At 44.8% G+C, this 17548-nt stretch overlaps 1 protein-coding gene across 1 annotated transcript; it reads left to right on the top strand.

Annotated features, from left to right (window-relative positions):
- The first annotated feature begins 818 nt into the window (after positions 1-818).
- Positions 819-7650, top strand: IL1B (interleukin 1 beta). The gene is made up of 7 exons (XM_059942463.1): positions 819-874; positions 1344-1405; positions 1940-1988; positions 3644-3842; positions 4641-4802; positions 6039-6169; positions 6905-7650. The coding sequence occupies exons 2-7, from the start codon at positions 1359-1361 to the stop codon at positions 7115-7117; spliced, it is 801 nt and encodes a 266-aa protein (XP_059798446.1). The 5' UTR covers positions 819-874; positions 1344-1358; the 3' UTR covers positions 7118-7650.
- The last annotated feature ends 9898 nt before the right edge of the window (positions 7651-17548 follow it).

The following is a 17548-nucleotide window of genomic DNA, read 5'->3' as shown; positions in this document are numbered from 1 at the left end:
ACAGAAAAAAAATTCTTTTAGGCAAAAAACATCTCTGCGTCTTAAAAAGAGGATGTGATCACGAAGCCTGACTTATTCACAATCTTTTCAAATATGTTCTCAATCCAGGCTCGTTCCACTGTTCACCAAACACTGATGTAGATTCCATATGCAATTGGCTAGGGTACCAGCACCTGGTCTGAATGGGTTGAATGAGCTTGTCTCCAAGGTTTCCCCAGCCCCATCTGGAGCCTGAACCCCTGCACAACTGTGTTTTCTCTGCTTCATCCTAGCAAGATCAAGTGTCTCCCCGGAGGCTCCGGTAATTGACCCGGAGCCCCCAAGGGAGAAAACAGCACGCTGGGTGCAGAACTGGCAGGGTTACTGTTACTTCATTAGGGCCATTTATCCATCTCCAAGTGGGAAGGTTCCTAAACTTATGTGCAAAGAGTGAGGGAGCATTTGTGTGTGTGTCTCTCTGCGTGTCCTCCACTTTACCCCAGAGATCCTAAATTAAAACGTCCTTCTAACCTAGGAAAACCCAGTATTTTTGATTGACATCATCTGCACAATAGTTGTCAGAAAAAACAACATATATTTGCATGATGACACATTTGCAAAAATGTGTCACAGTTTGCTACCACTTGCCCTTCCAAGGATTAGAGAATTATTTCAGTTTACCCTCTCCCAGAAGTTCCCATCCATCCTCTTTTTTTTTTTTTTTTTTTAACTTTGTTGTGAAATCAGTTAACCAAACAGGAAATTTCTCAGCTCCCGACTTCTGCTTTTGAAGGCCATAAAATGGTGAGGGAGAAACTGGCAGACAGCATACCTCTTGGAGGCACAACAAGCCACTCAGGGATCCTATTCTCTCCAGGCAGCCTTCATTGCCCAGGTACCACTTTAATTCTTCCTTATGACTAGGTCCTAAGGGAGTCTCTCTCTCTCTCTCTCTCTCTCTCTATCCCCCTCTCTCCCTCTCTCCCTCCCTCCCCCTCTCCCTCCCTCCTTCTCTCTCGGCCTGACGGCTGGGCTTTTTGCACAAATGCCAGGTGTACTATAATGCCATAACTCGCAAAATATTGCGGATTACTACTGCTTATCTCGCAGCTGGTGTCTGAGAGCTCAGCATCAAACCTCTGCCGCAGGTCTCCTAATAAATCCACTCCTGGTTTGGGCTTGATTTAGCAAATGCTTTACTCTGGACCCAAAGGATGACTCTTTCGTGCATTCACTCATGCATTCAAAGATCGCTTCTTTGCATGCCTGCCAGGTACTAGATGCTGAGGGCAATTCACACGTGAAGGCAGCCCTCGTGGGGACTGGCGCGGCAAATGGTCACTCATTTTCTCCTCTTTACACAGGTTTCTGAAGCAGCCATGGCAACAGTACCCGAGCCCACCAACGAAGTGATGGCTTACTACAGGTCAGTGGGAAAATTGATACCAGTAATGTGAACAGGGCTCCCCTCTCAAGAGTGCAATGTGTCATCTGTGTTTGAAGACCAGATTTGCCCCCCCAAACTGCCTCTTTCAGTGGCAAGCAGGGTTCCAAGGCAACCTGGTTTAAAGACTGATTTCCCACTCTAAGTCCGGCCTTGGCACCCAGAGGCCATCTAGATGTTGCTGCAAGGACTGCCTGCAGAGGGCAGACAGGAAGGAAAGATGCCAAGTGGACAATACAGGGGATCCCTTGCCACATTTGGCTTAAGTGAGAAGGAAAGCTCAGATTTTAACTGGGCTGGAAGTTAGGTCTCAGCATCCAACAGACAGCAACGGGGGTACCTGCCCTGCCTCATTTGCTTTTCCATTGCGTATCACCACGGAACCTGGAAGCTTCAGGCAGCCCTAAGGAACATGCTGTCTGCAGTTTCCTGTTAACGGTGAAGAGTGTTTGCAGGGAAGGAAAAATAATCTTGTCCGGGAGACGTAATTGAACAATCTCTCTGTTTTTATTACAGTGACGAGAATGACCTGTTATTTGAGGCTGACGGCCCCAAACAGATGAAGGTGAGTCCGTGGGCTTAGCTCCCAACACGTGAAGGGGCTCTGACGTGGGAAAGACTCAAGGAAAGAGGTCCACCTTGTTCCTATGGAATTTTGTGTTCGAATGATTCTCTCCTCTTCCAGTGAGACAGACGCAGGCTGGCCACTACACAGCTCCCACGCCACCACAGTGGTTCACTGAGGCCCGGTGATGGTGGCCATGCTTGCACAGGGTGAGGGGGAATTACAGTGGAGATAGTGTTTGCTGTCTCATGTTAGGAAGACGGTCCAGGCTCCAATGCAAATTTGATTCTCCTTTTAGAGGAGGCTTGTAGCCCTAAGAGTGATGAAACTACGTTAATCACTTAAGTCACACTCTGAGACCCAGAGAAGATGACCTTGAGAATGAACATGTCTGCAACCTTTAAGGGTGGAGTTGTTTTTTGCTCCCTGGGGTGGAGCTTATGATAACAGGGCATAGATGATGTACAGAAAAAGTTTAGTTGGGAGTGGCAAGAAAATTATTCACTTGCCAGTGGGTCTTGGTCAAGTCATTTTACCCCTCTGATCCTCATCTGAAAAATAAGCCTCATGAGCTGGATGATGTCAGAGACCCTAGCATCCCGCAACCTTCAGTTCTGAAATATTGTCAACAGGAGCTAAGTCTATCCCAGCAGAGGAGTATTTCTCTGACTCTTATCTTTACAGAGAGCCTTGTTGATGTTCCAGCTGGCTCTTCTCTTCTGTAAGAGGCCTGATAACTTTCCCAGGGTGTCCAGCCATCAGCCCAGCTAATGCAGTTGTACAGATTAGCAGGCAGCTACTTCTCTCTTACTTTTTTAGTTCATGACAGCCTCCTCCAGCCTCCTCATCCAGTCTCAGTCTTGTTAAAAGCACATTTCTTTAAAGGTTTTAAAACCAGCGTAACTGGTTTTCTCCAGCCCTGGGTGGGGTGCGGCTTCTGTGCCCGGCCCTCCTCCACTGTCTCTTCCAGGAGCCTGGCTTTCCCTCATCTGGGGCCTCTGCTCTGGGCAGGAACTTATCTCACACTCAGCTTTCCTCTGCACTGTTACATGTCTCTTTAGCTGTCCTTCAAGCTTTTAAACCATTATCGTGCCTTGGGGGCAAACTCAGTTAAGCCTTAATGCAGTTAGTTATACAGGTTCTCTGAATAAGGTGGAAATGGGAACCTATTTCATGAATAGTAACCACTTTTAAAGTATTGGCAGGTTATTTATGAGAGAGCATTAGAGAAAAAAAAAAAAACTTGTATAGAATAATTGTTGATTGAGCATAGATGTACTGAAAATATTATGATCATCATTGCCATGAAAGATTAACTACATAGTGTTAGTGCATTAGATTTATAAAAATATCAAAAGTGTGAGAAGGTATAAGTCTATGGTTAGGTGGAGCCTGTGTAAAAGAGATAAGGTAGAAATGGGATTTATTCTAGAAGGATACCATATAGGGCATCAGAAAGCCAACGTTTTAGTTTTGGGTCTGCCTCTCTCTTGCCACGTGCCCTTGGGTAAACCACTTAACCTCTCTGGGCTGCGGAGAGATGAACGTTTATCCTTAGAAGCTCTGTTACCCCCTCCTTCGTCCTCTCTCATGTCAAAACCGGAGTTTTCTGGCACAAGCACCTTCCCACGCTGACCTCCTTATTCTCTCCACAGTGCTGCGTCCAACACCTGGACCTCAGCTCCGTGGGAGATGGGAGCATCCAACTGCAAATCTCCCACCAGCTCTACAACAAGAGCTTCAGGCAGGTGGTGTCGGTCATCGTGGCCATGGAGAAGCTGAAGAGGATTCCCTGCTCACAGGCCTTCCAGGATGACGACCTGAGGAGCATCTTTTCACTCATCTTTGAAGAAGGTACCTAATGAGAGCTGAGGGCAGACACAAAATTGCTGGTCATTTCCTTCTCAGAGGCTGTAACCCAACGGTCAACTAAACTTCCCTAAAGCTGAAACCCTTTAAAAGTAGAAGGCCCAGCAATGAGAGGCAAACAGAGACACCTAGAAACCCAATTAATCTTCTCTTGAGTTGAAACTATTCTTTTTTTTTTTTTTTTGTCTTCCATCAGATTGCTTTATTCACTTAAAAGATTTTTTAAGGAATTCTTCTTTAATGAAATGATGGTGTAACTGGCTAATAGTGCTATTAATCTTAAGAATGGAAGCTTTTCCAGAATATATTTATAGTCATGCATAAAATGGTACCCAAAATGTTACATCTCAAGACACGACTGTATAAAATCCAATTTGGTGATGGTTTTAGTCTCATTTTTAGTTGTTGAAACTATTCTTAACATAGGACCTTGATAACTACTGATATTTGCAAAGCACCCAATCATTCTGAGGGCTTTCACTTATGTATCTCCTGCAAGTCTCAGAATATCCCTGTTGGGCCAGTTCCATTGCCACTGCCATTTTACATAAGTCGCTCCATGGCTCACCCACAGCCAGCAATAGAGCTGAGGCTTGAACCCAAATCTCAGGGTGCCAGGCCCAGTGTTCTGACCCACCCCGGCTTCCTCCCCACCAATGTTATAATCAAACTTCGGCTGTGCATGCTCAGATATCCTCCGAAGAACCAAATTCTGCTGCTTCACAGCGTCAGGCCTGCCCTTCTGAGCTTCTACCTAAACGACGTCTGTGCTCCACATTTTAGAGCCTGTCATCTTTGAAACGTACGCTGATGATTTTCTGTGCGACGCGGGTGTGCAGTCGCTGAACTGCAAACTCCAAGACAAAGAGCAAAAATCCCTGGTGCTGGCTGGCCCATGTGTGCTGAAGGCCCTCCACCTCCTCGCGCGGGACATGAACCGAGAAGGTACCTGGGGACATCCTGCTTCTTTTCTTGGCCCTCTGGTAGCTTGCTAATTCTCTACACTTTCCACAGAGCAGATGATTAAGGCAAATGACCAACAGCAGTGAAATAACATACAATAAAGGATATGTTTTTGTTTGGGTCCTAGCGATGACACCAGATCGAGTCCCTCAGCACATTTATTTTTCAGCAAGAGAGGTGACTCTGAGAAATTAGGGGACTCAAGCACGCTCAGGACCACTGTTCGGTCAAGTCATTGAATGGTAGTGCCATGTCAGTGCTTCTATTAGAAAGGAGTCATTTGATGGACAAGACCTAACTGCCTGTGGGTTCTTTCTTCCTGTTGTTGGAGTTGAAACTAGAATGGTGAGGAGATAATTTGTTCCCCCGCCTCATTCCCAGCCCCGCCCCCCTCGCCCCTAACATCTTTCCCGCCCAATACCAACCAGATGGTTCCTTAGAGGGAAACCTTACTGACAAGCAGGAACTTATATCTCTCTACTGTCACTGGCAATTGTCTCAAGTCCGGGGGGCCCGTGGGTTGTGGGAATCTGCCTGGCACTTTGCCACCATGGCTGAATCCTGTATGCAGGGGTGCGGTCAAGGGGGCAGCTGAGAGAAGCAGGCTGTTCTCTTCCAAGGCTGCTGACCTTGGAGAGAGACATCACTGGGGGAAAGCTTCCTGGTGTCAGCCAAGCCAAGACAGCCCTGTTTCTTTAGAATTGCACTGTGAGCGTGACCTTGGGGCCTCCAAGTGAGACAGCTATGACCGAGGAAGATTAAAATGCATGTCTCTCTTTGGAGTCACTTCTCCCAGCTAAGCTCCTTTCCCAAGTCCTTCCCACTTCCTTCTCTACGTTCCTGAAACAGATCCACGCCCGATGTTTTTCCGGGACCCAGCTTTCTCTCTTTTCTCGCTTTCTCACATTGATCAAATGGTTCTGCTCTTGTGGATGGACACATCACCCGTCAGGGACAAGATGACTTTCTGCAGTTTCTAAAAATCAGACCCCCTGATTCTTCATTGCCACTGTGGTGAGGCTCTGAGAAGCCCCTAGACCTTCTTTGGGGAAAAACCTGATTCAACCAACTGAACCTGCTATGATCTGTGAGATGCCAGATTACCCTGTCTGTTAAGCCATAGGAACCTCGGTGTGGGTTTCCACAGAGGATGCTGAATTGTAAGACTCTCTGCAGTGCTGTGTGTCCCTAACCATAAGACCCCTTTCCTCTCCCCAGTGGTTTTCTGCATGAGCTTCGTGCAAGGAGATGAAAGTGACGACAAGATACCTGTGGCCTTAGGCCTCAAGGAAAAGAATCTATACCTGTCTTGTGTGATGAAAGGCGATAGGCCCACCCTGCAGCTGGAGGTGAGTGGGTACCAGGGGCTGAAGGCCCTTCTCAGTCTCCTCTGAAGGACCCCTAGCCATCACTTTCTTCCAAGACAACTATCTCTTCCCCTTAGAAACTCTGGGAGCAGAGCTACTTGATAATTTTGCATAGATGTAAATAAGTTTCATTTAAGTGTTAAATGCATGCAACTTTCACTCCCACCACAGAAAATTAAATCATTATGTAGACGTTCTTGTGTCTTGCCATTGTTACCACCCAAGAGATTATACATTGTTAGGGTTGCTCCACTTGATAGATGATGCTTTGGGAACTTAATCTGTTCAGGGGACCTGTCACCTGTCATCATTTCCAACCCTCTCCCAAAATCACACCTCCCCTCACCCGCTTTCCCAGCAAAAGCTTCATTTCCAAGCTGAAGTCATTCTAGCCAGGGCCATGAGGAAATATACAGCGAAGTCCCTGGAAACAGATACGCCTAGGAGCTTTAACCTAATTTTCACTTTTGGAAAACTTTCCCGCCTATGTTATGCTCTCTAGCATTTGATGCTAAGTTTCAGAAAAGGATAAGGGGCACCTTCAGTCACCACACAGAAACCTGGGGTCTCAAAGATAACTCAGGAGTCTGGCTCCTGGGCCTGTGACCTGCGTATCCATTTTCTCTCTAGCCGACCCAGAGAACATCTTTGTCCAGATCAGAGTAGAGCGTCTTTGTCCCTGCCCTCATGAAAATGTGTGTTTCTGTTTTGCTGCAGGAGGTAGACCCCAAAACTTACCCAAAGTGGAATATGGAAAAGCGATTTGTCTTCAACAAGACAGAAGTCAAGAATACAGTTGAATTTGAGTCTGCCCTGTACCCCAACTGGTACATCAGCACCTCTCAAGCAGAAGAAAAGCCCATCTTCCTAGGACGTTCCAAAGGCGGCCATGATATAACTGACTTCACCATGGAAATCATCTCTCCCTAAAGGAAGCTGTACCCAGAGTCCATATGGGCTGAATGACCCCGAGGGCTGGCAGAAGGGGAATCGAAGAACATGGCTGCAGCCCGAACTTCACTGTTGTCTAATCAATGCCCAACTGCCCTCCGTATTCGTGCTAGGAGATCTCCTGCCCACCAGCCAGCAGGAATAACCCCATTCTTCCCCCTGCCCGTCCTCAGACCCCATCCACCGAGCCAGCCCTCTCTCACCGCTTCCACTCACTCAAAGCCAGCCTGCCAGAAACCATGGCACACTAGATTCAAAGAAATCCTCTGTCCTTTGCACACAGCTTCTGATGAGCGACCATTTAACTATTTATTTATTTATTTATTGATGGGTTAATCTATTTAATTTAATTCAAGGGGGCCAAGAAGCAGCAGAGTCTGTGACAAATCCTAGTCTTCGATATCTATGGAACCAATTTCATTTGGGCTAGTGTGCCATCTTTATATCAAGTCCTTTCACTAAGCCTGAAAACATTTAAGCTCAGATCATTTAGACAGGAATATTTATGAATGAGGAAGGATGATCAGATTGTTCAATGATTTTGAAATAAATTTCACTGAAAACAAATTTTTTGCCACGTGGTCATTGACTTGTCTTGGATCTGACATAGAAGGGTCAAGGTAAATGGGGCCATGAGCGTTCTCCTTGGGGAGTTAGAAGCCCATTCCTCATCACTGAATGCAAAATACTTAGGAACATCACTGGCCAGAAAAGACCAGCCTTGATACCTCTCCCCTTCGTTTCTATTGTTCATCAAAAGTATATCTGGTGCACAAGCTTCCTCTGATAAACAGGATCAACTAAAACGTTATGGGGAGTAAGCATTGGTGGTAACAGCTGCCAAGTATTTCTCTATTCGTTTATCCAACAAACATGTAGTAAGCAAATGCTATGTATTAGGGGCTGGGAGTACAGAAACCGGAAAGGTAAGGCGTTCCTAGTTAGATAGGAGAGGCAGACATATACAAACAAAAAAAAAGGCAACATAACAAGTAGACAAGACAAAGTATGAAAGGAGCAGCTAAGAGGGGTGGCAAGATCTGCTCTGGGGGATGGAGGGCCAAGTAAGGTGACGTTTCAATCAGGCCTAAAAGGATGAGCAAGAGTTCCCCACACAAAGGAAAGGAAAGGGTACTCTAGGTAGAGGGACCAGTATGAACACAGGCATGGAGGGTGTAGAAGGAATGAGGCCAGGAGTAAATTCTCAGGATTGCAGAAGTCACCAGAAGCCAAGTCAAAACACAAAAACAAGCCAGGGAAAAAAAGAATTGTGTTCTCAGACAAAGAGATAATTTGCTTACTATATAAAGAGTTCCCTCAAAACATTAGAGAAAAACAAGAACAAAAATCCACCAAAACAACAGGCAGAAATTTAACAAAACAGTGTATTAACAGGCTGTCCACAGAAAAAGGAAATACTATCTGATCTTGGACAGAGTAAAATATGTTCGATATTACTTATAATAAGAAAGTTGAATTACCAGCACCTTGAGATACCAACGTTCTCCTATCAGATTAGCAAAAATCAAAAGTTTAACATCAGGCCCTGTTGGGAAGACTGTGGGGAAACCTCCACTCTTTTATTTTTTTTTAACATCTTTATTGGAGTATAATTGCTTTACAATGGTGTGTTAGTTTCTGCTTTATAACAAAGTGAATCAGCTATACATATAACCCCATATCTCCTCCCTCTTGAGTCTCCCTCCCACTCTCCCTATCCCACTCCTCTAGGTGGTCACAAAGCAAGGAGCTGATCTCCCTGTGCTATGCGGCTGCTTCCCACTAGCTATCGATTTTACGTTTGGTAGTGTATATATGTCCATGCTACTCTCTCACTTCGTCCCAGCTTACCCTTCGCCCTCCCCGTGTCCTCAAGTCCATTCTCTACGTCTGCGACTTTATTTCTGTCCTGCCCCTAGGTTCTTCAGAAACTTTTTTTTTTTAGATTCCATATATATGTGTTAGCATGTGGTATTTGTTTTTCCCTTTCTGACTTACTTCACTCTGTATGACAGACTCTAGGTCCATCCACCTCACTACAAATAACTCAATTTCATTTCTTTTTATGGCTGAGAAATATATCTCTGTATACATGTGCCGCATCTTCTTTATCCATTCATGTGTCGATGGACACTTAGGTTGCTTCCATGTCCTGGCTATTGTAAATAGAGCTGCAATGAACACTGTGGTACATGACTCTTTTTGAATTATGGAAATGCCCACTCTTGAACATTACAGGCAGGAATATAAATGGGTACAACTCCTATAGAGGAAAATTTGATAATAACTATGAAAATTACAAATGCATATCCCCTACGGCCCAGCAATTTCACTTCTGGGGATTTATCCTACAAGTGGACATACACCCATGTGAAATAATGACACATGATCAAAATTATTCACTGTGTATCACTTGTAATAGCAAAAGATGGGGAAAAACCCAAATGTCTATCAACGGGAGACTGGCTAAATGAATTATGGGACATCCATGCAGTGGAATCCTCTCCAAAGTATTGTGATAACTCAAAAAGACAGGAGGGCCTTCCCTGGTGGTCCAGTGGTTAAGACTCCGCCCTTCCACTGCAGGGGGCATGGGTTCAATCCCTGGTCGGGGAACTAAGATCTCGCATGCTGCACGGTGCAGCCAAACAAATAAATGAATAAATAAATAAGAACAAGAGGCAGTGTTTATAGGGTGCTAGCTTTTATGTAACAAACAGCAGAAGAAAATAAGGCAGTCTTTTCCAATGTCTTTTATCTGATTTCGAAAATTCTGGAAGATACCTAGGAAATTTAAAAAGTAGCCGTGAGGGGTTGGGGAATAAGATACAAGGGGATAAGGGTGGGAGCAAGACATTTCTCTTAATACTTTTTATATTGTTTGATTCTTGAATCATGTGACTATATTACGTATTCAAATAAAATAGTACTAATTTTTTTTAAAGCCAGCAGGGCCGCTCCCCCAGCTCGGTCTGCTTCCTAACTGCAGTACAAAAGGATGGGATGGCTGTTAGGAGCAAGCATCCAAGTGGTACCCATCCTTAACACGTAATAAGATTCCTGGGAGGCAGGGAGCTGCTTTGGGGAGAAAGCAGAGGTGCCCCTGGGAGCCCCAGCAGTGATACTATCCCCTTTCCTTGGTTCAGTGAAACAATTCCACCCACCTCTCCCAGGCCCAAAAAGGAAGACACACCAGCCAAAATGACAAACTGTGAAGGCATCTCACCTCATGAGGAAGCCAGATTCCGAATCATCCATGTAAGAGAAAACTCGTATCTCCATTTTGGAGAAAAAATTGACAGTGTCTAATTTATTTCTAACATGACTTACTGTTCCACTATTTGGTGTCTTCCCTAAAGAAACAAATTTCAGGAGGTTTACTTTAGAATTGTTTAGGAAAAGTTTAACAAAATAAACTGGAAACAGCCTAAATGTCCTTTGGTAGGAAAAAGTTTAAATAAAACGGCAAATTAAAAAGAAAAAGAGAGCTCTGAAATGGAAAGAGATCCAGGCAAATCACTGTGAGAAAAAGTCAAGTTGCAGAACAATAAGTACAAAATGATACCATTTACATAAAAGAAAAAAACACTGCCCATCCAAAATGCATAGCCACGTGCTTCTAAGAGCACGGAAAGCAGAGAGCTCTGGAAGAGTATGGACTGGACTGAAAACAGTGGTTACTGGAGGTGGGATGGGGCTGGGAGGGGGTCGTCAAGAGGAACTTTAGCTTTATTTATAAAGTTTGAATTTTTTTACGAGAGGACTATATTCATGAATTACATATATATACATTTTAAGCTTTTGCATTAAAATATTCAATTTGAACTGTGTTTCAATTCCTGGACCTGAGCCAAAGACTAAAATAGATCCTCCAAGGGCTGTTCTATTCCTGGTTTGGGGCCAAATTATTTCCCTGGGAACAGCTCTCCTTTCTCTGCACTGGGTAGCCTTATCCTGGAAAAGAAAAAATGGCCTGTTTCTAAATGGAAGGGGTCAGATGGTTGAAGTGAGGAGATGCAGTGCCCTCCTCATGCCCACACTTGACCCAGCCCAGGAAACACAACCAGAAGTATGAAGTCTCTCCAGTGGGCTGGGAAGTCAGTTCGTCTGCACCACACCTGCACAGCTCTGACCAGCTTTCAGGGAGATCCCATCCACGTACTTGGAGAGTAAGAGGTCAACGCTTTTGAATTTGACTTGATGTCTTGGATTCTGTGTCAGGCAGACAGTAGGATTAGGGTGTGGCTCATCCCATAAGCTCGGACTGCAGTAAGCAGGTGGAGAAGGTAAGTGATGCAGTGGTGGGTGGGAGCACACCTTGTCTGAAGGACAGGTTAGGAGTCGCTGGCTGCTACAGCATCCTGGTGAGAGGGTCAAGGGTAAGGATGTGTGCCTTCTGTGCAGACCTCCTCCCCACCCCATTCCTCACTCCCCAGTACAGCCTTGCTGAACCACCTGCAACCATCTGATTCAACTGGACGCCGGGGTGAGGATGACCTAAAAAACTGGTAAGATGCCCGCCCAGGGGTGTGGTGGGACCACAGTTGGAGCCTCTTCCCGGTTCCTATCACATCTGACCCACATCTTGCCTCCTAATTTGGCAGTTTGGAAGCAAGCCAAGTGATTCAATTTTCTACCTGGGAAGTCCAGAAGCACTGCTTTGCTTATTTGTATAAGCATGACTGTTTGCTTACACAAGAATCATGAAAATTCACATCCCTCTCTGAAAGCAGGTCATAAAACCATGAAATGCAGCAAGTGTATCAGGAAAAGTAGGGCTGGAAGGGGCAAGGAGGGTGCCAGGGACCTGGGCCACCTTCTGTAATCAGGGACATCACCGTCTCTGAGAATATTTTCCCTTCTGGCAGATGGGGCAGCTAGAGACAGAGAGGTCCAGGTTGTCCTGGGCAGGTGGGACCCTCTGGGAACTAAGGTGTGAGTTGTGACAGTTATTCGGCCACTCCCTTCCAAGTCTTGAGTTCCCCCACAGGCTGTTTGAAAGGGCCAATGCTTTTCTTTCTCTCCAGCCCCTCACCTCCAGTACTTGCACCCCAATCCCACCAGCCCTCGGAGACAAAAGGTATGAAATCCTTCATCGGCCAGGGATCAGGTGGGCCGAGGGAGTCCCAGCCACTGCCTGAGGTTCCTGAGGCTATAAGTCAACCTGAAGAAGCACTGGCCAGAAGGGGTCACAGTGCTTACGTGTGAAGGTTGGGTTTGGATCAGTCCTTGGACCAGAAGGATGTGTGGAATCCAGGAGCATCTACACATGCTATGGTTTGGCTTTAAAGTAAAATATATCAGGAACACCTGGAAGAGATGTCAAACTTGGAAGGTGAGTCTCACTGTCCTCCCACCCTTGGGGGTGAGACCCTTGTCCCAAGTAGGTAATGTCCTCCTGCTGCACCGTCCACTGTGAGCCTCACTGCCAGAGCAGCAAGTCCAGTTCCCTTCCCAAAGGGCCTTCCAGGGCCGTAATCCTTGTGGAATGTTAGTCTTCTAATATTTTAGCTTACATGCTGAAACCAAGCAGAACCTTTTGGGGCTCCAGGTCACAAAGCCTTTCCATGTCCCCCATTTCTTTTATGTAGGGGCTCCAGCCTCCATGACCTTCCCTGAGTTCCAAAGGGCAGATTCAAACTCTTGCTAATCAGGGAAGGGAGGGGATGCAGAGACAAGGGAGGAACAGTCAAGAAATAAGAGTGCAGCCTTAGGGCAGGGTCCCAGATCACCCCAAGGGATACACATAACAATATCTTTGAGGTCTTTACAGAACTAAAACTCCCAACAAATGGAAGATGTCAGCATTCTTCATTCCAGAGAAGACCACCTGAGGCCAGATTAAAGGAACCAGAGAAGCTCATCAAGAGATTACCTGAGGGGCTTCCCTGGTGGCGCAGTGGTTGAGAATCTGCCTGCCAATGCAGGGCACACGGGTTCGAGCCCTGGTCTGGGAGGATCCCACATGCCGCGGAGCGACTAGGCCCGTGAGCCACAACTACTGAGCCTGCGCGACTGGAGCCTGTGCTCCGCAACAAGAGAGGCCGCGATAGTGAGAGACCCACGCACCGCGATGAAGAGAGTGGCCCCCGCTTGCCACAACTAGAGAAAGCCCTGGCACAGAAACGAAGACCCAACACAGCCAATAAATAAATAAATAAATAAATAAATAATAAAAGTGTTTAAAAAAAAAAAAAAAAAAAAAGAGATTACCTGAGACCAGATTAAAGGAGTGCAGGCCCTGCACACACCCTAATCTTATCAGCAACCCCAGCCTTGAACCATTGCTATAAAACTCCTCAACAAATTCCCCTGGGTTGCGATACACAGTTTTGAGAGAAACAAGCCTGCTGTGTCCCCCTTTGCCTGGCAAAGCAATAAAGTTATTCTTTTCTTTTTCACCCAAAATTCTGTTTCCAAGATTCAATTTGGCACCAGTGCACAGAGGCCAAGTTTTCAGGATCAATGCCACCTAAAAGAATTTTGAAAAATTGTGACCTCACCCTCTGCCAACTTAACATGTTTTATGTCAAAATCTAACATTTTTCATCATAATTTTAAATAGTTAATTGCAAATGTTCTCATTTCTGGAATATTGTAAATTAGACATTTTTAAATATGACATCATTTTGTAAATATATCCAATAAAATCCCAATACCAGAATGACTCTTTCCTACTATCATCCATCTAAAAATTACACTAACAAATTCTTCAACAGTCTTCAAATTCTTCAAAAATTCTTCAAATTCTTCAACAAATTCTAAAAATTTAGAATATTCCTTTTTCTCCTTGAACTGGATATTTCCAATCATATCCTCAATGAAATTTTATACTAATGTAATATATGTTACACTTAAAAACATTTTTCTCATCACCCTATGATACCGCTTTGCATCAACAAAAATATATATTGATCAAAACTTTTTATTATATTTTTAGTAACCACAGGATGCTAAATTTTTTAAAAATTGGTCTAGATTGAGTCATCATTACAATTATTGTTAGTACACAATTGATGAAAATAACATAAATATATAAACATACTACAAATGTTGATTTTTATTAGCAATATACCTTGATGAGATAAAGCTTTTTAAAGTTATTTCATATATTTATATATTACTCATAATTAGAATGAAGGCTCAACATTGATCTTATGCCACTCAATTCTTTGAAATCCTTCTAAGTTACTTGCCAAAGTCACATAGTCATCTATCATCAAAAACTATGTTTAATGATTTATTAACCAACAACTTATTTAGGTGCTTTTTCAGTTTTGTAGGAAATAGAGAAATAGAAACCACCAGAGCTGCAGGAGTCCTTAGGGTCCTTCACTGGACACTGAGAGAGAGCTTCCCTTTGTATGGTGCTTCAGGGGCTCTGATACCCCAGAGCAATGCAACTTCCTAAGATAAGAAATTAGCAGGAAGGGACTTCCTTGGTGGCACAGTGGTTAAGACTCCATGCTCCCAATGCAGGGGGCCCAGGTTCGATCCCTGGTCAAGGGACTAGATCCCACATGCATGCCACAACTCAGAGTTTGCATGCTACAACTAAGGAACCCGCCTGCCGTGACTAAGGAGATGGCGAGTAGCAACTAAGGAGCCTGCCTGCTGCAACTAAGGCCCGGTGCAAGCAAATAAATAAATATTTTTTTTAAAAAAAAGAGAGAGAAAATCAAAACCTAAAAAGGTAGGGGGGTGCACAAAATTTAAAAAAAGAAAAAGAAATTTGCAGGAAGCCTGCTGTTCTCATCTTTTGGAGCCCAGGAGATGGGCAAACACACTACTATATATAAAATAGATAAACGACAAGGACCTACTGTATATCACAGGAAACTATATTCAACACCTTGTAATAACCTATAAGGGAAAAGAATCTGATAAAAGAATATATATATGTATACATACATATATACACACATATACATAACTGAATCACTCTGCTGTACACCTGAAACTAACACAACATTGTAAATCAACTATACTTCGATTTTAAAAAATCTACGAAGGGCATTGTAGGTCACTCCAGCCTCCTTTCCACTTCTCATGGGGCTGCTGCCCTGGTGCTGTGTTCACTGGACTGGTTGAACGATGCCAAGAGTGACAGCCTCATGTCAGGGTGTCAGGTGATGGCAGTGACAACACCTAATCGAGTTCTGCTGCACAGTGAGGGGGAGAAGGCTGAAGTGGAGGCCTGGGGCCACTCTGACCTCTGGCTTCTTTTCTTCATCTGTAACGATGGGGGTGGTCTATGGTCATATTAAAAAAAAAATGATGGGGGTGCAGGGAGATCTAGCATCTGTGGTTTAGTTCATCATCAGTGATAGGAAAGTAGCTTAGCTTTCTTAGGATAGATAATAAAGGGTGGGTGCAATGAGAGGTGCTGTTTTATGTGAGATGGTCAGGGAAGGTGGCTTGAGCAGAGATGTAGAGAGGGTGCAGATCTTGCAAAGATCTGGGGAGACAGCATGCCAAGGGGAGGGAGCATACAGCTGTAAATGGACTTGGTGTGTATGAGGTATAGGAGAGAGAAAAATTTTTCCTCTACCCTTCCAGGTTCTTTTTGGCTGGTCTAACAATGAAATTGACATAAAACATCAACTGGAGAAAAACAACTGAATTTAATTTCACACATACAGGAACTCCAAAGATATGAGGCTCAAAGAAGTGACCAAAGTAGGCAGCTTTTATACCTTTTAGACAAAGAAAATGTGTGAAATTTTGACAAAACCGAGGGGTTTTTGCTTGGGGCAGCAGATTACTGACATAAAATTTGTTTGTTTCTACATCTTTCTTGGCCTTGAATTCCGTATTTCTGGCCATAAAGATGCCCCCTATCCTTCTGCTGTAGGTAGGATGTCTTCCCATGGGAGATTTATTTCCTGTTTTTGAGGGGACAAAAGAGGGTCAGAGCCTTCTTCTTGCACCGGCTGTTTCCAAAGTAACTTTATTTCAAAATAGTCAATATACCAAAGTGGCATATTTGGAGGCAGCCTGCTTTGGACCCCATCAGTTGCAGAGTAAATAGGCCGATGTGGTGGAAGCAGAGTGAGCGAAGGAGAGAGGGCTGGAGAGGCGGATGCGGGGCGGGGCAGGCAAGGGCCAGGTCTCTGTGTAAGGAGTTTGGACTTAGTGTGTTATGCAAAGCATCGTACACACACGGAAAGGATGACCTCATAGAAGTTTTATCACTCTTGCTGTTGTGTGAAGAATGGACCCTGGGGGCAGGAGGAGAGGGTGTCAAGAACGAAAGCAGAAAGACCAGTTAGGAGGCTGTGGCAATGAGCTACACAGGAGACAATGGTACCTTGGACTAGGGTAATAGCAGAGAAGGTGAGAAGGGAGGTGTTCTGGGCATTGTGACAGCAGAACTGGCTGACAGAGTAAATGTGGGAGGTAAAGGAAAGAGAGTCATCAAGGGGCACTCACAGGTTGAGAGCTGATTAACTGGGCAAATGGGGGTATTTAACAGAAATGGGGAAGACTTGGGAAGGAACAAGTGTCCTATTGGGGGGAGGGGATGCTCCAAAAGTCCTGTTTTGGCCAAGTTTCATTTGAGATATATATTAGACATCCATGAGAATATAAAATTGGAATCTCCCTTGAGATTCAGATTCAGGAGTAATTGGCAAGTAGAAGGCATAGAATACCATGGATCACATGAGAATACCTACCAAGAGTGTGTAGCTAGAAAAGAGAGAATGGCCAAAGAATGAGCCTGGGGCACTACGGAGAGAGGTTGGAAGGAAGAAATGGAGCAGCCAAAGGAGACTGAGGGTGAGTAACGAGGGAAGAGAAAAATCAGGATGGGGGGAGGATGGCGGGAAAAAAACAAGTAGAGGAGAAGGAGGTCCACCAGGTCCAATGATGCTGAGAGGTTGAGTACATGAGGACCTGGCCACTGGATTTGGTGAGAAAGAGGTGGTATGTGGCCATAACAAAAGCGAGGACAAAGCTGAGGACAAACGTGTGATTGCGATGGGTTCCAGTGAAAGGCAAGCAAGTGGGGCCAGTGAGTAGACAAGGCTCCTCTGAGTCATTTTGCAGTAAAATAAAAGTGGGAGCGAGGGGGACAGAGAAATGCCACGGTAGCTGGAGGGGACTGTGGGATCAAAAGTGGATTTTTTATGTTCAAGATGAGAGTTGTTATAGTTATATATATATATATAGTGGTTATAGTTAGATATAGTCAGTAGGAGGGAGAGAGAAAGAGGGTCAGAAGAGCCGAAGCCTTGGGTTTCCCGTAGGGGAGGTAATGCTGGGCAGTGATGTGCATGGGAACAGATGCAAGTAGGTCAGTAATTGCTGGGATAGAAACACGAGGCAGCTCTTTCCTGACTGCTCCCATCTTCTGAGTGAGACAGCTCAGAATGCTCGGTGATGTTAGCTGTCCAGGTCCTTGAGGTT

The sequence above is a fragment of the Balaenoptera ricei genome, chromosome 13 (genome assembly GCF_028023285.1).
Source record: "Balaenoptera ricei isolate mBalRic1 chromosome 13, mBalRic1.hap2, whole genome shotgun sequence".
NCBI classification, from domain to species: domain Eukaryota; kingdom Metazoa; phylum Chordata; class Mammalia; order Artiodactyla; family Balaenopteridae; genus Balaenoptera; species Balaenoptera ricei.
Note: the sequence above shows the minus strand (reverse complement) of the source record. Positions and strands in the feature narration are given on the sequence as shown.